The sequence below is a fragment of the Bombina bombina genome, chromosome 1 (assembly GCF_027579735.1).
Source record: "Bombina bombina isolate aBomBom1 chromosome 1, aBomBom1.pri, whole genome shotgun sequence".
In the NCBI taxonomy this organism is placed as follows: domain Eukaryota; kingdom Metazoa; phylum Chordata; class Amphibia; order Anura; family Bombinatoridae; genus Bombina; species Bombina bombina.
The window spans coordinates 644,612,783-644,634,649 of NC_069499.1; the positions used below are offsets into that span (position 1 = coordinate 644,612,783).

Below are 21,867 nucleotides of genomic sequence, written 5' to 3' on the forward strand. Positions count from 1 at the left end.
ATGCACCTTGTTTGCTGCAGTTGTTTTTCAGTAGTCTAAATTCACTTGCCTTATTTGGAGTGCTGGGGCCATGGTGTGAAAAGGAGTTTGGATACACTCATGGATGGAAGAGTGTAAGAATAAGTGGTCCAATGGATGGGACGATATTCATAGAGTCCCATGGGTGTATGTGTTTTTGGATCTGAGATGTCCCATGAATGGAATGGGGGTTTAAAGAGTGGGGTGCTATGGTAGGACAGTTTTATAAAAGGATGTATATGTGTTGGTATTAGGTTATTAGGGTCCCATGGGTGAGAGGGTCATGGAAATTATTCTCATTGATAATTGGTGTGTTATGGGGGTTCAAGGCCAGAGTTATTTGATTTGGAGGTTTCCATTGATTTAAGGTTGTTTGGCTATAGGTTTTCATGGACTGAAGGGTGTTTGTATAGGGGTACATGGGTAGAAGGGTATTATATAAAGGTCCATTTAGTGGGCATTTGATATAATAAGGGTTCCATTGGGCCGTGGTATAATTTAAGGAGGTTTTTATAATAAGGGATCCAATGGAGGAGGGGGTTACAGAGGAGGGAGGGTGATATTATAAGTGGGAGTGCAATAGTATAGGGGGTCCCATGAGTGGGAGTTGTTAGATAGGATGTCCATAACTTGGAGACATACATAGTTTGGATGGTGTTTGAATATGCATGTTAGAATGCATGTTGGTTGGGATTCCCTTGGGTGGTATGGTGTTAAGATAGGGTTCTCATTTGTTGTAGGGTGTTAAGATAAGGGATCCCATGTATGTGGAGGGTCAAGTGGGGAGGATAGGTTGTATCATGAATGTAAGAACATGGTGTCCCGTGTTTTAGCAGACATGATCACATGGGTGGGATAATATAAGGATAGCGATAATATTTTGGGCGTTAGGATAAGAAGTCCCATGGGTAGAAGGATGTTAGGTTAGTAGCATGCAACTTGAAATCACCAATTTTAGCCTTAAAGTCTAGCAGTAAACAATAACTTTACTACTGACTTGCCATTTGAGAAGTCCGCTATTTAAAGATCTATACTAGTTGAAAAATGATGGGCCCTTATTTGTTAGAGCATGTCATTTTAAGACCATCATCCCTGCACTGCTGTGTTTTTAATCCCTGCAAAGTACCACTTGCCCCAAGCAGAAACAAACGCTGATCCAATCAGCAGTGCTAGTTACACATGAGTCATGCAACTAGTGCAGCTGATTGGATCAGCTGAAGTTTCTGCTTGGGGCAAGTGGTACTTTGCAGGGATTAAAAACACAGCAGTGCAGGGATGATAATTCCTGCAAAGTACCACTTGTCCCAAGCAGAAACAAACGCTGATCTAATCAGCAGCACTAGTTGCATGACTCATGTGTAACTAGCACTGCTGATTGGATCAGCTGATGTTTCTGATAGGGCTCAGCACTGTTCTGCAGATCCCCAGTGGTACTTCTACTGTGTGTTTAGCCCCTTTGCGGGTATTAAACACACAGTAGTGAATGGCCGATAGTATTGTACCAATAGATTATGTAGTGCTTTTGTGTTTTGAATATAGGTAGGTAGGGTTCATTATTGTCTGTTATGGTCAGTGGGTTTTATAACATTGGTAAGGACTAGGGTTAAGGAGAGGACAATAGCTTGAGTCAGGGCTAGTATATAAGTCAGGGCTGTAGACAGTGTTCATTTAAGGGCATATTTCAGGTCTAGGGTTATAGAATTTGAGCTAAGGTTTGGTGTAAGAATGGAGTATTGACAGACCAAGGATTAGTATTGAGGTTAGCATTAGAGCTTGCAAGGATTAGTATTGAGGTTAGCATTAGAGCTTGCAAGGATTAGTATTGAGGTTAGCATTAGAGCTTGCAAGGATTAGTATTGAGGTTAGCATTAGAGCTTGCAAGAATTAGTATTGAGGTTAGCATTAGAGCTTGCAAGGATTAGTATTGAGGTTAGCATTAGAGCTTGCAAGGATTAGTATTGAGGTTAGCATTAGAGCTTGCAAGGATTAGTATTGAGGTTAGCATTAGAGCTTGCAAGGATTAGTATTGAGGTTAGCATTAGAGCTTGCAAGGATTAGTATTGAGGTTAGCATTAGAGCTTGCAAGGATTAGTATTGAGGTTAGCATTAGAGCTTGCAAGGATTAGTATTGAGGTTAGCATTAGAGCTTGCAAGGATTAGTATTGAAGTTAGCATTAGAGCTTGCAAGGATTAGTATTGAGGTTAGCATTAGAGCTTGCAAGGATTAGTATTGAGGTTAGCATTAGAGCTTGCAAGGATTAGTATTGAGGTTAGCATTAGAGCTTGCAAGGATTAGTATTGAGGTTAGCATTAGAGCTTGCAAGGATTAGTATTGAGGTTAGCATTAGAGCTTGCAAGGATTAGTATTGAGGTTAGCATTAGAGCTTGCAAGGATTAGTATTGAGGTTAGCATTAGAGCTTGCAAGGATTAGTATTGAGGTTAGCATTAGAGCTTGCAAGGATTAGTATTGAGGTTAGCATTAGAGCTTGCAAGGATTAGTATTGAGGTTAGCATTAGAGCTTGCAAGGATTAGTATTGAGGTTAGCATTAGAGCTTGCAAGGATTAGTATTGAGGTTAGCATTAGAGCTTGCAAGGATTAGTATTAAGGTTAGCATTAGAGCTTAGGTTAGGATCATGATGGGACTGGACTAGGAGGAGAATTAGAAGGGTTATATCTATTTAATGAAGAAAGCACATTGTTCAAAGGTTATGTTGAGTACCTGCTAAATAGTGCTTGTGTGACTCAGTAAAAATAGCGATCTTTGAAATTATCAATGACTTAAAACTTAAAAACGTATTTTTACTTTATTATTTGTATAAACTTTATCAGTTAACTCATGAACCAATACACAAAAATTACTTTTTCACATTTTGTACAAAAAAAAATACAATTTGTTGTGACACCATAAATAAAATGTAAATATTTAACATTTCAGAGAAATACAGTTAATGTTACTTACATATTTTACTATACAGTACAATTTAACAACTGACCAAGTTTAAAAAAGTAACCAACATATGTCACTGCGAAATTAAATACTAAACTATGTTCCTAATTAAATATATGTTAGCAATTTAAATAGTAATTAATTATGTTATTAACACATTCATACAAATTTCTGTACAATCTGAAGGGTTGATGCATATCAGTTGTGGGGAGATGTTAGTCACAAATTTATTTTTCCTACCACTAATATACAGTATAAACTAAAATAAATCTGATTCTTTAAAAAATACTGCCGATTTGCCAGCAATGGCAAAAAATGAGATTTTGTGAAATTAAATAGAAATTGATGAAACACTTGACAAAAGTTTGATAGATTAGAACATATATGATATAAAAATATAGACAACTTAAGACAAGTATAAACTTGTAATGGTGAAGACAGTTTAAAAAAATCTAGATGTTAATAATTTGTGCAACAAAACATCTATATAATTTTTAAATTCTGAGATTTTATATATAAATTTCATATCAGTTACTGAAGTAACTTTGGTAGCTGAGAGCTGTCTGTTATATTTTCTATATTTTCTACTATCTGGATAACTGCGTCAGTTTGGTCTTCTTTGAGTGCGTATTTTGCGTTAGTGCGGAACTTTTTTAGGAGGGATTCTCTGCTCAGTGGGTTCCTCCAGTGACCATAAAATGTATCACATCTTCCTGTCACTACATCTCCATTTTCTAGAAGAATAGCGACCTCTCCATACATTTTATCAAAGTTAGCAACATTATCTTCTGGATGTTCCACTACCACCTTACTGAGGAGATTCTGGAGTTCGTGCCGAAACATTTTGTCTTCATTAAAAGAGTCAATGCTGACTTGACCATCTAAGAGCGCAGTGCAAACATTGAACTGGAAGGAGTGGCGCGCCTCATGCTCTGATTCCGGGAAGGGCCTATTAATGTATTTGGAAACAGGGATTCTAAGAATGATGGATTGAATTTCTGATGGACTGAATGAGCCGGAGTGGCTTATAAGTCTGTTTCTCACTGATACTGAGGCATCTGCTATCCAGTGCATCCCAAGGTGAGCTGGAAAGGACTTAAAAACGATGTCCTGCTTCTCAAGGTGAAACTCATAGTCCTTGCCTGCTGGGGATAATGACTTTGGCTGATAATCTCCATAGAAAGCACTAAACCCTGAACATCCAGGAGTATCATCCAATATAAGAGAATTGGCCTCCATTCCTTTTGCAGCCAGAAGTGCAGCTTCAAGACCTAACCTAGTAGCATTACCGATATGCAGCGGTTTAGCTAAAGTAGCTGCATTTGCCATTGGGGCACCGGCCAGAGAGGCTGCAATAGCTAATGCGTGGGTACATTGTTCTTTGTTTAATGAGAGGAGCTTGGCTGAAGCTGCAGCACTTCCCATTGTGCCAACAACCGATGGTGGGTGAAATCTAGCAAATAAAATACATATAAATTACTAAGTAATATATCAGTCACCTTTTTAAAGCATTTGAAATTGCTAAAAAGAGTTAATTTTCATTTACTGATATAAAAGCTGTCATAATTACTTTTGTAAAAATACAAAAGTAAATCATTTCTAAAAACAAATATATCCATATAGTAATGCAATCAGGTAAACCATACATGTTGAGAAAATATAATATATAAAATAAAAGCTTCTGCTAACCTCATTGCGATGAACAGCATATAGAATCAGCATTAAGGTCATGCCATTTTCTAATCTCTCTCTTATTAATAATCAGACTAATCTTGTTTAAATTGTTGGCCCATTTTCAGATAAATCCCTTCCATTCTAAGAATAACCAACTTATTACAACTGTACAAAACAAAAATTACTGGGGTTTTCTCCCCCTGGGTTATATTAAATGTTTTCACTTCAATTATAATTTTAATGTACAGACTAACAAAGGAACTTTAAATAGCAGGAAATTATGGGCTAGTTTCTGGGGACTATTTTGGCATAAGCCAACTAGGCATGTGCCTAGGGCAGCATAATTGGGAGGGGTGTCAGCACGTTTTGAGTAGAAGTTCTGATACCTCTCCACTCCTGTGCTCTTCAAATGGTTTATGTATTAACATTATTACAATTAAATGATCTATGGAGTGGGGGTGCATGACCCTTCCATATGTCTTTGGCCTGTAAAAAAAAATATTTGGCAAATAGAAGCATAAATTGTAGGGGTGGAGGTCGTGAAACTTGAACTTTTGTACAGAGGTGCTGTTATTTTGGACTTTATTGATAACTTTAAGGGTTAAGCAAAGCCTCTACATTGTGAGTTCACCAAGATTTCTGTGTGCTGGATCATTTGATTTGTTTTATTACATTATATACCAGCTATAGACCTCTCAGCTTTTTGTTTTATTACATTAGATACCAGCTATAGACCTCTCAGCTTTTTGTTTTATTACATTAGATACCAGCTATAGACCTCTCAGCTTTTTGTTTTATTACATTAGATACCAGCTATAGACCTCTCAGCTTTTTGTTTTATTACATTAGATACCAGCTATAGACCTCTCAGCTTTTTGTTTTATTACATTAGATACCAGCTATAGACCTCTCAGCTTTTTGTTTTATTACATTAGATACCAGCTATAGACCTCTCAGCTTTTTGTTTTATTACATTAGATACCAGCTATAGACCTCTCAGCTTTTTGTTTTATTACATTATATACCAGCTATAGACCTCTCAGCTTTTTGTTTTATTACATTATATACCAGCTATAGACCTCTCAGCTTTTTGTTTTATTACATTATATACCAGCTATAGACCTCTCAGCTGTTTGTTTTATTACATTATATACCAGCTATAGACCTCTCAGCTTTTTGTTTTATTACATTATATACCAGCTATAGACCTCTCAGCTTTTTGTTTTATTACATTATATACCAGCTATAGACCTCTCAGCTTTTTGTTTTATTACATTATATACCAGCTATAGACCTCTCAGCTTTTTGTTTTATTACATTAGATACCAGCTATAGACCTCTCAGCTTTTTGTTTTATTACATTATATACCAGCTATAGACCTCTCAGCTTTTTGTTTTATTACATTAGATACCAGCTATAGACCTCTCAGCTTTTTGTTTTATTACATTAGATACCAGCTATAGACCTCTCAGCTTTTTGTTTTATTACATTAGATACCAGCTATAGACCTCTCAGCTGTTTGTTTTATTACATTAGATACCAGCTATAGACCTCTCAGCTTTTTGTTTTATTACATTATATACCAGCTATAGACCTCTCAGCTTTTTGTTTTATTACATTATATACCAGCTATAGACCTCTCAGCTTTTTGTTTTATTACATTAGATACCAGCTATAGACCTCTCAGCTTTTTGTTTTATTACATTATATACCAGCTATAGACCTCTCAGCTTTTTGTTTTATTACATTATATACCAGCTATAGACCTCTCAGCTTTTTGTTTTATTACATTATATACCAGCTATAGACCTCTCAGCTGTTTGTTTTATTACATTATATACCAGCTATAGACCTCTCAGCTGTTTGTTTTATTACATTAGATACCAGCTATAGACCTCTGTTTTTTGTTTTATTACATTATATACCAGCTATAGACCTCTCAGCTTTTTGTTTTATTACATTATATACCAGCTATAGACCTCTCAGCTTTTTGTTTTATTACATTAGATACCAGCTATAGACCTCTCAGCTTTTTGTTTTATTACATTAGATACCAACTATAGACCTCTGTTTTTTGTTTTATTACATTATATACCAGCTATAGACCTCTCAGCTTTTTGTTTTATTACATTATATACCAGCTATAGACCTCTCAGCTTTTTGTTTTATTACATTATATACCAGCTATAGACCTCTCAGCTTTTTGTTTTATTACATTATATACCAGCTATAGACCTCTCAGCTTTTTGTTTTATTACATTATATACCAGCTTTAGACCTCTCAGCTTTTTGTTTTATTACATTATATACCAGCTATAGACCTCTCAGCTTTTTGTTTTATTACATTATATACCAGCTATAGACCTCTCAGCTTTTTGTTTTATTACATTAGATACCAGCTATAGACCTCTCAGCTTTTTGTTTTATTACATTATATACCAGCTATAGACCTCTCAGCTTTTTGTTTTATTACATTATATACCAGCTATAGACCTCTCAGCTTTTTGTTTTATTACATTAGATACCAGCTATAGACCTCTCAGCTTTTTGTTTTATTACATTAGATACCAGCTATAGACCTCTCAGCTTTTTGTTTTATTACATTAGATACCAGCTATAGACCTCTCAGCTTTTTGTTTTATTACATTAGATACCAGCTATAGACCTCTCAGCTTTTTGTTTTATTACATTAGATACCAGCTATAGACCTCTCAGCTGTTTGTTTTATTACATTAGATACCAGCTATAGACCTCTCAGCTTTTTGTTTTATTACATTATATACCAGCTATAGACCTCTCAGCTTTTTGTTTTATTACATTATATACCAGCTATAGACCTCTCAGCTTTTTGTTTTATTACATTAGATACCAGCTATAGACCTCTCAGCTTTTTGTTTTATTACATTATATACCAGCTATAGACCTCTCAGCTTTTTGTTTTATTACATTATATACCAGCTATAAACCTCTCAGCTTTTTGTTTTATTACATTATATACCAGCTATAGACCTCTCAGCTGTTTGTTTTATTACATTATATACCAGCTATAGACCTCTCAGCTGTTTGTTTTATTACATTATATACCAGCTATAGACCTCTCAGCTTTTTGTTTTATTACATTATATACCAGCTATAGACCTCTCAGCTTTTTGTTTTATTACATTATATACCAGCTATAGACCTCTCAGCTGTTTGTTTTATTACATTATATACCAGCTATAGACCTCTCAGCTGTTTGTTTTATTACATTATATACCAGCTATAGACCTCTCAGCTTTTTGTTTTATTACATTATATACCAGCTATAGACCTCTCAGCTTTTTGTTTTATTACATTATATACCAGCTATAGACCTCTCAGCTTTTTGTTTTATTACATTAGATACCAGCTATAGACCTCTGTTTTTTGTTTTATTACATTATATACCAGCTATAGACCTCTCAGCTTTTTGTTTTATTACATTATATACCAGCTATAGACCTCTCAGCTTTTTGTTTTATTACATTATATACCAGCTATAGACCTCTCAGCTTTTTGTTTTATTACATTATATACCAGCTATAGACCTCTCAGCTTTTTGTTTTATTACATTATATACCAGCTTTAGACCTCTCAGCTTTTTGTTTTATTACATTATATACCAGCTATAGACCTCTCAGCTTTTTGTTTTATTACATTATATACCAGCTATAGACCTCTCAGCTTTTTGTTTTATTACATTAGATACCAGCTATAGACCTCTCAGCTTTTTGTTTTATTACATTATATACCAGCTATAGACCTCTCAGCTTTTTGTTTTATTACATTATATACCAGCTATAGACCTCTCAGCTTTTGGTTTTATTACATTATATACCAGCTATAGACCTCTCAGCTTTTGGTTTTATTACATTATATACCAGCTATAGACCTCTCAGCTTTTTGTTTTATTACATTAGATACCAGCTATAGACCTCTCAGCTTTTTGTTTTATTACATTAGATACCAGCTATAGACCTCTCAGCTTTTTGTTTTATTACATTAGATACCAGCTATAGACCTCTCAGCTGTTTGTTTTATTACATTAGATACCAGCTATAGACCTCTCAGCTTTTTGTTTTATTACATTAGATACCAGCTATAGACCTCTCAGCTTTTTGTTTTATTACATTAGATACCAGCTATAGACCTCTCAGCTTTTTGTTTTATTACATTAGATACCAGCTATAGACCTCTCAGCTGTTTGTTTTATTACATTAGATACCAGCTATAGACCTCTCAGCTTTTTGTTTTATTACATTAGATACCAGCTATAGACCTCTCAGCTTTTTGTTTTATTACATTAGATACCAGCTATAGACCTCTCAGCTGTTTGTTTTATTACATTAGATACCAGCTATAGACCTCTCAGCTTTTTGTTTTATTACATTAGATACCAGCTATAGACCTCTCAGCTGTTTGTTTTATTACATTAGATACCAGCTATAGACCTCTCAGCTGTTTGTTTTATTACATTAGATACCAGCTATAGACCTCTCAGCTGTTTGTTTTATTACATTAGATACCAGCTATAGACCTCTCAGCTGTTTGTTTTATTACATTAGATACCAGCCAGTGGAGGCTCCTCCATATGTGCACTGTCGCACGTGAACCCCCAGGGGGCAGAGGAGGGGGAAAAAAAATGAGCATTTAAAAAAAAAAAAAATGAGAAAAAAAAAATTATGAAAAATTTTAATTTTATTTTTTATTTATATTATTTAATATTATATGTATTAAATAATGCTTTACTGGCACTGCTGCTTAGCTTATATACCCTGCTATTTAATCTATTATCATTCTCATCACTGACTCGCCACTGAGTGTTCATTAACAGACACTGTATATTTATTATCAGGCTCAGGCAGGAGGCAGGAGCTAGGACCGGGTGGACTACTCAGTGTGCTGACGTCCGTGACGTCACACCACACACCACCACGGCGCACTGCCTGCTGCTGCTGCCTGAGGCTGAGCTGAGAGAGGCTGATTGACAGTCCAGGGCAGGCTCCAGTCTCCACCCCCCACTCGCACGTGCGGTAAGGAGCTCTATATGCCTGCACAGTGATCGCAATGTATTCACTGTGCAGGCGTAGAGCTCCTCCCCAGCCTCATGCCTATAGAGGCATAATCGCACAGGCTGAACTGTGCGGTCGTTCAGCCTGTGCTCTGTCTCCTCCCCCAGCCTCTTGATCCGGACTCCTCAGACTCTGTGATAGGCTCCATGGCTCACGTGATGGCCCCCACGAGGCTCCTCCCAGCTCAACGGCGCGAAAATCTTTGTGGAGATAGCCGTTGAGCTGAGAGGAGTGTTTTTGCATAGCTCTGTGCAAAAATTGTTTACAACAAAACTATATATTTTTTGCTGCCTGCTGGCAGCCATCAAGCATCAACAAGTTGATTGAACAGTGACAGACAGTCAATATTTGCTGCTGTGTGCTGACTCAGTGTCTGCTGAGCTGCAGTCAAGTAGTGTGCAAAGAAATAGCCAGGGCCCAGGAGCAGGCTAATAGACAGTTAGATAGTTAGCCAATAGCCATTATAATTATTATTAATTACATTAGGCTTAGCTTAGCAGCAAATTAGTTTAGAACTGTAGATTCACAGTCACTACTAGTAGTATTCAGATTTTCTAGTTATCTATATCTATATAGAACTTGAAGATACTTTAGTTAACTTAATTTATACTAGTAATATATTATTAGTTTAGTAACTTTGTGGGCAGATATTTTAATGATTTTTGCTGCAGGCCTGCAGTTTTTTATATAGAGTAACTGAGTGAGTTGAGTCTTGAACTAGTGTTAAAAAAAAAAAAAAAACCTTTTTTTTCTATTTGTAATTTAAACAACAGATACAGTCTGAGTCTGAGATTGCTTTTTAGATAGAGTGAGTTGAGTCTAAGTTGAACTTGAATTAGTGTTAAAAAAAAAACATTTTTATTTTTCTACTTGTAATTTAAACAACAGATACAGTCTGAGTCTGAGATTGCTTTTTATATAGAGTAACTTGAGTCTTGAACTTGAACTAGTGTTTAAAAAAAAACATTTTTATTTTTCTACTTGTAATTTAAACAACAGATACAGTCTGAGTCTGAGATTGCTTTTTATATAGAGTAACTTGAGTCTTGAACTTGAACTAGTGTTTAAAAAAAAAAACATTTTTATTTTTCTACTTGTAATTTAAACAACAGATACAGTCTGAGTCTGAGATTTCTTTTTATATAGAGTAACTTGAGTTGAGTCTTGAACTTGAACTAGTGTTTAAAAAAAAAAAACATTTTTATTTTTCTACTTGTAATTTAAACAACAGATACAGTCTGAGTCTGAGATTTCTTTTTATATAGAGTAACTTGAGTTGAGTCTTGAACTTGAACTAGTGTTTAAAAAAAAAAACATTTTTATTTTTCTACTTGTAATTTAAACAACAGACACAGTCTGAGATTAGCAAGTTTAGGAGTATACTGGATTTTTAGGGAGTTCTTTAACAATTTAGTTCAACTTCTAGTTGATATTTTCTAATAGCTGCAGAGCAGCAAAGCTACCTACCTACAAGTTATATATTACATAACAACCGCCAAACTATTAAACTATTACTTCAAGTTGAGTTGTATATTTTCTAACAGCTGCAGAGCAGCAGAGCTACCTACCTACAAGTTATATATTACATAACAACCGCCAAACTATTAAACTATTACTTCAAGTTGAGCTGTATATTTTCTAACAGCTGCAGAGCAGCAGAGCTACCTACCTACAAGTTATATATTACATAATAACCGCCAAACTATTAAACTATTAAGTTGTATATTTTCTAACAGCTGCAGAGCTACCTACCTACAAGTTATATATTACATAACAACCGCCAAACTATTAAACTATTACTTCAAGTTGAGTTGTATATTTTCTAACAGCTGCAGAGCAGCAGAGCTACCTACCTACAAGTTATATATTACATAACAACCGCCAAACTATTACTTCAAGTTGAGTTGTATATTTTCTAACAGCTGCAGAGCAGCAGAGCTACCTACCTACAAGTTATATATTACATAATAACCGCCAAACTATTAAACTATTAAGTTGTATATTTTCTAACAGCTGCAGAGCTACCTACCTACAAGTTATATATTACATAACAACCGCCAAACTATTAAACTATTACTTCAAGTTGAGTTGTATATTTTCTAACAGCTGCAGAGCAGCAGAGCTACCTACCTACAAGTTATATATTACATAACAACCGCCAAACTATTAAACTATTACTTCAAGTTGAGTTGTATATTTTCTAACAGCTGCAGAGCTACCTACCTACAAGTTATATATTACATAATAACCGCCAAACTATTAAACTATTAAGTTGTATATTTTCTAACAGCTGCAGAGCTACCTACCTACAAGTTATATATTACATAACAACCGCCAAACTATTAAACTATTACTTCAAGTTGAGTTGTATATTTTCTAACAGCTGCAGAGCAGCAGAGCTACCTACCTACAAGTTATATATTACATAACAACCGCCAAACTATTAAACTATTACTTCAAGTTGAGTTGTATATTTTCTAACAGCTGCAGAGCAGCAGAGCTACCTACCTACAAGTTATATATTACATAATAACCGCCAAACTATTAAACTATTAAGTTGTATATTTTCTAACAGCTGCAGAGCTACCTACCTACAAGTTATATATTACATAACAACCGCCAAACTATTAAACTATTACTTCAAGTTGAGTTGTATATTTTCTAACAGCTGCAGAGCAGCAGAGCTACCTACCTACAAGTTATATATTACATAACAACCGCCAAACTATTAAACTATTACTTCAAGTTGAGTTGTATATTTTCTAACAGCTGCAGAGCAGCAGAGCTACCTACCTACAAGTTATATATTACATAACAACCGCCAAACTATTAAACTATTACTTCAAGTTGAGTTGTATATTTTCTAACAGCTGCAGAGCAGCAGAGCTACCTACCTACAAGTTATATATTACATAACCACCGCCAAACTATTAAACTATTAAGTTGTATATTTTCTAACAGCTGCAGAGCTACCTACCTACAAGTTATATATTAGATAAGAGCAAAGGACTGTTCTTTGTGTGTAAACTAACAGTTAAGATGGCACTTAGTAAAATTAGTGTGTCTGAGCTAAAGCAATTACATTTTTCAACGTTGCCCATTGAAAGAAAAATGGAAATTAAAATGCTCAGGCCAACACCTATGCTTAACCTTACCCAGGTGACAAAATGTAAAACTAGAGATTTCAAACCCGAGGTATATGATAAATATCCATGGATTTGTGGTTGTGAATTATCTAACAGGCTCTTTTGTTTTTATTGTCTCCTGTTTGCAAAACAAAGTGGGGATTCAAGCTGGGTGAGTTATGGTGTCGCCGATTTATCACATTTAAGTCAAAAAACCAATAAACATAATTGCTCCCAATCACATTTAAACTCCACATTAGAGTTTAATTTGCTAGGAAGGGTTGATATTCGGCAACAACTTGACAGTGCATATCGTTTGAATATTAAAAAACATAATGAGCAAGTAACGAAAAATCGCTATGTTCTTTCCAAAATAATTAATTGTATTTTATTTTGCGGCGCATTTGAGCTTGCACTTCGAGGACATGACGAACGCGATGATTCATTAAATCCAGGCATTTTCAGAGGTCTTATAAACTTCTCAGCAGAGCTTGATGCATCTCTAAAAGAACATCTCGCTAGTGCCACTGTTTTTAAAGGAACGTCAAAAGAAATTCAAAACGATTTATTAGACTGTATGCTTACTGTTTGCCAGAACCAAATAAAGAAGGAAATCTCAAATGCAAGTTTTGTAGCAGTGATAGCAGATGAAACTACTGATGTTTCATCTGCCTTCCAATTGGTTGTTGTTTTTAGATACATTATAGGTAACGGACAACCGGTTGAGAGATTCTGGGAATTCACTAATCCAGCTGGACATGATGCCGAATCTTTAGCTACGTGTATTCAAGCTACTTTGGAAAAAGTTATAGACAACCCAGAGAAACTGATATCGCAGAGTTACGACGGTGCAAGCGTGATGAGTGGTCAGCATGCAGGTGTTCAGGCTATAATTAAACGTACCTACAAGAATGCACATTTTGTGCATTGCTACGCACATCAGCTCAATTTAATTGTCAGCCAAGCAAGCAGTCAAAATCAACAAGTTCGAGTATTTTTTTCAAATCTAAGTGACATTACTAACTTTTTTAGTAACTCGCCACAAAGGATAGCTATTCTAGATGAAACTGTTAGAAGAAGGATACCTCATGGTTCAGCCACCAGGTGGAATTTCAAGAGTCGAACCGTCAATACAGTTTTTGAAAACAGGGAACAGTTAATTGAATGCATGGAAAAAATAGAGTCAACATCGAAAAAAGAAATAGCTATAAATCAAGCAGGGGCTATTCGGCGTATGTTACAAGACTCGGTATTTGTGTTTTGGCTTACAGTTTTTCACAATATTATGCCACATGTAGATGTGTTATACAACCAACTTCAGAAAACACAAACAGATGCGGCACTTATTAGAAAACATATTAACACTTTCCAGCAGACAATGGAAAACGAAAGGAATAGAATGGACACAGTGACCATGACGATATCAGAAACAGAGGAAACATCTAGGAAAAGGAAGAGAGAAAATATTCACATTGCTCAGACTGTGGCAGCTAAAGAGATATGCGATGTTATCACAAATCAAGTAAAAGATAGATTTTCTTTTATAACTCACTACTCGGCTGTTTCTCTCCTCCAAGCGGAAAAATTTGCGGATTACGAGAAAAATTTTCCAAATCAGCTTCTTGAACAAACATCAGCGGTTTATCACACATTACAGAAAGATCGCCTGAAAACTGAACTAGGAGTAATTTACAGAAGACCAGATTTCCGAAATATGAATGGTGCCATCAGTCTTCTACAGTTTGTAATAGAAAATAACTTGGACAGTACTTTCTCTGAGACCTACAAACTGTTGCAAATTATTTCGACTATTCCCGTGACAACTGCTGAGGCTGAGAGATGTTTCTCAACTTTAAAACGAGTTAAGACATTTCTAAGGAGCACCATGACTGAGGAAAGACTGACTGCTCTAGCCATGCTCACAATTGAAAAACAATTGATCAATGACATGCCTACATTCACCGAAAATGTTATTGATTTATTTGCCTCAAAAAAAGACAGGCGGATTGACTTAATTTACAAAAATTGTACTTGAGTTAACAACATTCTGTTTTAATCTTTACTGTTGAAGTTAATTATTAAGCACTAGTGTAATAGAAATAATCTTCTTTTGTAGAAAGTAAAATGTGGGTGTATTTATCTTCATGTTGCCAAGGCCTTTGGCTGCATTGCCTTATATCGAACACTGGGGGCTGGGGCAACAGTAATTGAAATGTGGTTGTATTTCTCTATAAAGTGGAAGGTTCTTTAAATCCAGGAATATATATGTTTTCATGAATGTACATTCAACATTCTTATTATTTTGCAGCTTTAATTAATCATTTGGTTAATATATATATGTTATTATATAATTTAACTGAGCACCATCATGTATATTTTAAGACTAGACATGGGCAGGTAGTGTAGGCTCCTCCATTTGTGCACTGTCGCACGTGAACATGGCTGTACTGAAGAGTATGCATTCATAGATTTAAGATGTCTGTGTCCACTATGAGGAACACAGTGAGCAATGCATGGTGAGGATATGGAAGACCACAGGCACAGTTCTTGTTAAGGCCAGAAGTGGCAGGGCAAGTAAAATATCAGAGAGGGCCAGAGGCAAAGGCAAAGGATGGTGAGAACGGTCAAAAACAGCCCACAGACCACCTCCAAAGACCTGTACTACTGGGAATATTGTTGAGGGTCTCATGGATTCCACTCAATATCAGCAGATACTTGAGAATAATGTTGAGGAATCAGTCACAAACTTCAGTTGAAGTTACCCCCAGGCCGGGGCTGGATATTTCAAGAAGACGATGACCAAAAACACTGCTGGTTCAAATGGGTGGGGCCATTTGAGGGGCGTGACTTTCACAAAGGGGTGTGGCTTTTAAAATGGGCGTGGCTTATTAAAGGGGCGTGTTTTTCAAAAGGGGCGTGGTTTTTCAAAGGGGCGTGGCTTTCTAATAGGGGGAGGGTCTTGTGCACCCCCATCCTAAAAATTCACCAGCCGCCACTGATACCAGCTATAGACCTTTCAGCTTTTTGTTTTATTACATTAGATACCAGCTATAGACCTCTCAGCTTTTTGTTTTATTACATTAGATACCAGCTATAGACCTCTCAGCTTTTTGTTTTATTACATTAGATACCAGCTATAGACCTCTCAGCTTTTTGTTTTAATGGCTAGTTAATATATTTACAACTGGAATGTGCCCAAGCCCTGTATTTGTGTTAAGTATAAAAAACTACTAATATTTGTTTATAGTAGCCAGAGAATAGTTTTATCTTCAGATATCAAAAGAAAACTCCCTAAAAAAAAAAAAAAAAAAGAGTATAATTTTATGAGCCATGTGTTTCTGGTTCCTGCGATTGTTAAACCTTGTGTTATCCCATGGAGCTAATTTACTATAGTTGGAGGTAGTATTTAAAATATTAATGAATATGCTTAGCAGAATGAAAAAAACTGGAGAGATCTTACTCATTGCAAACATATGTTAAATCTATTTAACATGATGAAGCATTTTAGCCCTTAACCAGTGATATTACATGTTGGCATAGCTGTTGTGCTTTAAAAGAATAATCGCCAACCAGTAACGTAATTTATATGTAAAACTCAATCTTACTTTTTAGGAATATTTTTTGCCTCGGTAGAAAAACACATCAGTCTTCCTTGGATTTCAATGCCCACATTAAAAGCCATCAGGAGGTCTTCTCCACTGATCTTTCTGTCATTTGAAAGCATCTGTGACAAGGCCAATACAGCTGGCAGCACGGCACCTGAAGGGTGTGTGGCAGGGTGCCAGGTGTCATCAAAGTCCATGGAGTGAACCTTCATTAAATGGAAAATAAAACATTAGACTAGAAAAAAAACACAAATGGCTTACGCTGATGTCATCTTATTCTTCTAATGATACTCACAGCTACACCATTGGCAAATGCAGCCAGGGTTGGGGAGAGTTTCAATCCCTTCCCACCATATACTGAACATAAAGCAGAATTTCCATAAGCTGATGCCTGTAGGTCCTGAGGAAGAGAAAAATGTCAGCTATAAACCAATATACAGGATGTTGTCATTATCACTGAAACAATTACAGCTTTTGTTTGCATTGACTATAGTTTATATTTATTGTGGGATTCTACTTCATTTTTTTAAAATATCATTAGAGCTTCAGACCATACTACATTTTATAGGATGGTCCTAGTTTAAATGTTCTATTTTCCTCCTGGCTACTTTCCCTACCCTTTATATATGTAACACCTAAAGCCCACCCAGATACACCAGGCCACACCCCAGACCAACTAGCCTTACTTGTGCACAAGCGTGACTCCACCCTTAGGGGGTTCTTCAAATCTCCGCCCAAGCTTTAGTTTAATTAAATGATGTGCTCATGTAAGGGAAATTGTATAAGAGCGAATGATCAGTTTAATAAATATATTGCTATGTAGGGCTACAAGTAGTCAGATATTACTGGTCTCTAATGAGTGTTGTTTTCTTACCTGGCAATACTGCAGAATAATGTTGAATACATGTGTTTGGGTACCAACAAGGCCAACACCAATGTTATCCAAGATCATGCGTTTACTTCTGTGGCGCACAATGTCAGACATGTGCTCAGGTCTGATCTCATTGATAAAAGAAGCAAAACTGTTGGTTACAGAATCTTCTAATTGCGGATGTTCTGCAACTGAAAAACATAAGTCCCAACATGAAACCCTGAAGCTTCAATCACAACCACACACTATTAAGTTTTATCATTTACACGTTTCAAAGTCTGACTCAAGGGAAAACGCAAGTCGCTAGCAGGTTCTGTGTTTGAATTAGGCTTTTTGACCTATTTGACTTAATTTTAGAAAACTGTTCACAGTAGATAATGTGAGGAAAAAAACATAGGAAAAGTTTAAAATGTATCAATACCTACTCTTACCTTAATATGTGTGCAAATGATTTTAATGTATGTTATTAGTAAACTGTAATTTGTGAGGCACTTCTCAGATACGTTTTTTAACTGTGTAAAACACCCTCCAAATACTCAATTGAGCTGCTACAGCAGGCTTGCAAGAAGCATTTATGACCACTAGAGGGCAGACTTTGATTTTGGAATAAAATAACTTGTGGTTCACTAAATGCCAATATCATTCGCAAAACAAAATATATTCCATACTTCTAAGTCTTACAGTGACGTTTTGTAACCTTTTAAAATGTCCTGGGGTTTTTAATAAAGTCTTTATTAATAAACACTTCTGGTGCAAAACAATAGCAGCCAGTAACAGTTTGCAAAATAATAATTTGTCATTGTTTAATAGATTAAATTTAAGCACAATAAATAACTACCTTTTAAAACTGTCTGGTGAATTTGTCTAGACAGATGGCACAGCCTCGTTGTTTTCTGAAATTAAAGAGTAACAATATTATAGCATTCCTTTTTATAATACTAGGCCAGAAAAGCAATATAATGCACATTTTAATTAGAAAAACAAAAGAAGAATAAACCTCGAACTTACTGGACTGGTAAACTAAAACAAACAAATCTTTGTTACATGTCACATTGCAAGGATACAATTTCTTCCTCAGACAAACTAGATTAATAGTGCACCATATTTAAGCATTTGGGGAAATTAAGATTTTTAAATTCTATTTTACCAATATGATATAGTCTGTAATGCACAAAAATGTATCACAACTGAAAAAAATCCTTTGTTACATAGATCCTTACCTGAACTGCATAAGAAAGCATCTTGAAGAACAATGTCTTTACAAATGTGGTTCTTCCCTTGTGACCTAAGACTCTTGTATACAAGTTTGGGTCTTCACCTGTGATCTGAGACTGCTGTATACAAGTTTGGGTCTTCACCTGTGATCTGAGACTGCTGTATACAAGTTTGAGTCTTCACCTGTGATCTGAGACTGCTGTATACAAGTTTGGGTCTTCACCTGTGATCTGAGACTGCTGTATACAAGTTTGAGTCTTCACCTGTGATCTGAGACTGCTGTATACAAGTTTGGGTCTTCGCCTGTGATCTGAGACTGCTGTATACAAGTTTGGGTCTTCACCTGTGATCTGAGACTGCTGTATACAAGTTTGTGTCCTGATCTGTGATCTGAGACTGCTGTATACAAGTTTGTGTCCTGATCTGTGATCTGAGACTGCTGTATACAAGTTTGTGTCCTGATCTGTGATCTGAGACTGCTGTATACAAGTTTGTGTCCTGATCTGTGATCTGAGACTGCTGTATACAAGTTTGAGTCTTCACACCTGTGATCTAAGACTGCTGTATACAAGTTTGGGTTCTGATCTGTGATCTGAGACTGCTGTATACAAGTTTGGGTTCTGATCTGTGATCTGAGACTGCTGTATACAAGTTTGGGTTCTGATCTGTGATCTGAGACTGCTGTATACAAGTTTGAGTCTTCACACCTGTGATCTAAGACTGCTGTATACAAGTTTGGGTTCTGATCTGTGATCTGAGACTGCTGTATACAAGTTTGAGTCTTCACCTGTGATCTGAGACTCTTATATACAAGTTTGGGCCCTGATCTGTGATCTGATGCTGTTTGTGCCTTGTGGAAGGAGTATTTATTTAGAAGCCCAAACACAAGCACATTGTTAGAGTGATGTCATTGTCATATAAAAGGAAATAGGCTGGGATATCACAGGCTAGTCACACCCAGTTAATAGAAACTATCATTATATACTGACTGGGGAATTTCTCTAGGAAGTAAAAAAACAACATTTATTTAAAATCTGCACACTCACATTAAAGACAAAAACAATGACTAATACTTTGTGTCAGAAATTCAAATATCAAACCAAAAGGAAATGTAAAATATGTTTCAGTTAAATCTCATATGGTTACAATATTTATTAGGTTGCTTCCTAAAAGACTGATAGAGTAGAATCCATTAAAAAAAATAAGTATTCACTGACAAAAATGGGGGGGGGGGGAATCAAATATTTTTTAAAACGGACATGATACTTTAATTTTTCCTCTTTTCTGAAATGGAATGCTTTAAAATATACAAAAGTGTTTTTTTTGTATGGTTATTCCTGTGCTCGATAAACCTACTTTTTTCTGTGCTGTCCCTGTCAGCCAGTGAGTCGCAGGACTCCGTTGTACACAATAATTCACCCCATGTTTGTTTAACGTTAAATTTAAACAAATTTTACTTTACCATTTTTCATTAAAAAAAAAATGTAGCCCGTTAATCTACTTTTCATGACAGTGGTGCATTGTACAATAATTTTAGTAAACCTTACTACGGCCTCAAAAAAACCTCTGTCATCTGTTGAAAAATGATAAGGGAAGCTTCTGTTGAAGTTTCTAAGTTGTATGCAGAATTAATCTACTTAAAAACGCCTTTAGATATTTTTTCTTGAACGAATATGAAGAAAAATCCTTAGCAAAACTATGAAAGTGCTTTTACAAATGTTTATTGCATTTTTTTAAAGACTCATTAAAGATTTCTTCTCCTATCTGATATTTTACTAAGGTACATTTTTTACTGAGTACAATACATTATTTGCTATTTTGTTTTCATAGATATCTATAGACTGAAAAGTCTCAGAATATATATAAAAGACAAAAAGAAAATTCTGCATACTAGATTTCAAGAGGGTTGGAAAAGCACAATTTGTACACAAAAGTAAAAGGGTTTAATTTTCCTTTAAGAATTCAGAAACATGAAATGAAACATGAAAAAATATACAAACATTGATATAGTATAATGTAATTAAATACATTGCTGCATGAAACATAATTGTCATCGCTTCAGATATACTTAGAAAAATAGAGTGTGTCATAGGATATTGGAATAAGAAATAGAAGATAGACAGAAAGGAAATATTATTTGTAAGAAATAAGAATATATAACTAACCTGGCTCCATCTTGTCTCTATTCCTCCATTTTGTATGTATTCAGCGATTCTAAACTAATACTGACCTAATATTATGCTAAAACTAAGTTTTATTTTATTTTATGCTGTTACAGGGAACATCTTTATCTCATAACCTTGTGTAGCTCAGCATTTGCTTTGTTAAACATGCTCCCACCACATAACTTAGCTCGGGCAGAGGTGCTTATCTCTGTTTTAAGGTTGAAACCTCACAGCTTTGTCTCTTATTAAACACAAACAATCCCATGAGGCCTACTTATCAAGCCGTCAACTATGCTGCATTTGCTGGCACCAATACGCTCACCTAACATCGCGGCCGCGGACCTGAATACGCTCTCCTTATTTATCAAAAAAGCTGTCAAAAAAACGCGCACCAAGTACGGTGCGATGAGCAGCAGACTGTTGTTAACTAACAGTCATCGATCTCGCTGCTATTTGGCTTTTTCCAACTTTATTTATACCCTGTCACTAAACGCCACCACTATACTAAAATGTTTAACCCCTATCCCACCGCTCCTGGAGCCCACTGCAACTCTAATAAAGTTATTAACCCCCTATCCCGCCGCTCCCGGACCCCACCGGAACCTAAATAAAGTTATTAACCCCTATCCCGCCGCTCCCGGAGCCTACCGCAACTAAATAAAGTTATTAACCCTTAAACCCCTGGCCTCCCACATCACTACCACTTACTAAACCTATTAACCCCTAAACCGCCTGCCCCCCACATCGCCAAAACTAAATTAAGCTATTAACCCCTAAACCTAACAACCCGCTAACTTTACATTAAATATTAACTCATCCCTATCTTATAATACATTTAAACTTACCTTTAGAATTAAATTAAACTATATTAAACTATTAATTAACCTACCCTATCTATTATACTAAAATTACATTAAACTATACCAAACTATTAATTAACCTACACTAACTATTATACTAAAATTACATTAAACTACAAATTAAATTAACTATATTACATATTTAAAAACCTAACCTTACTCGAGTTATTTAAATCTACTATAAAGAATTACTAAGTTACAAAAAATAACAACTAAGTTACACAAAATAAAAAACACTAAGTTACACAAAATAAAAAATAAATTATCAAATATTTAAACTAATTAGACCTAAT

General features: G+C 35.4%; 1 protein-coding gene across 1 annotated transcript; it reads right to left on the reverse strand.

The window, feature by feature from the left end:
• Positions 1-3,456: 3,456 nt before the first annotated feature.
• On the reverse strand, positions 3,457-18,223 carry LOC128639142 (cis-aconitate decarboxylase-like). Its single transcript, XM_053691344.1, has 5 exons — positions 18,173-18,223; positions 17,338-17,525; positions 16,759-16,863; positions 16,464-16,669; positions 3,457-4,421 (listed from the first exon to the last, which is right to left on the reverse strand). The coding sequence occupies exons 2-5, from the start codon at positions 17,446-17,448 to the stop codon at positions 3,500-3,502; spliced, it is 1,344 nt and encodes a 447-aa protein (XP_053547319.1). The 5' UTR covers positions 17,449-17,525; positions 18,173-18,223; the 3' UTR covers positions 3,457-3,499.
• Positions 18,224-21,867: the final 3,644 nt, after the last annotated feature.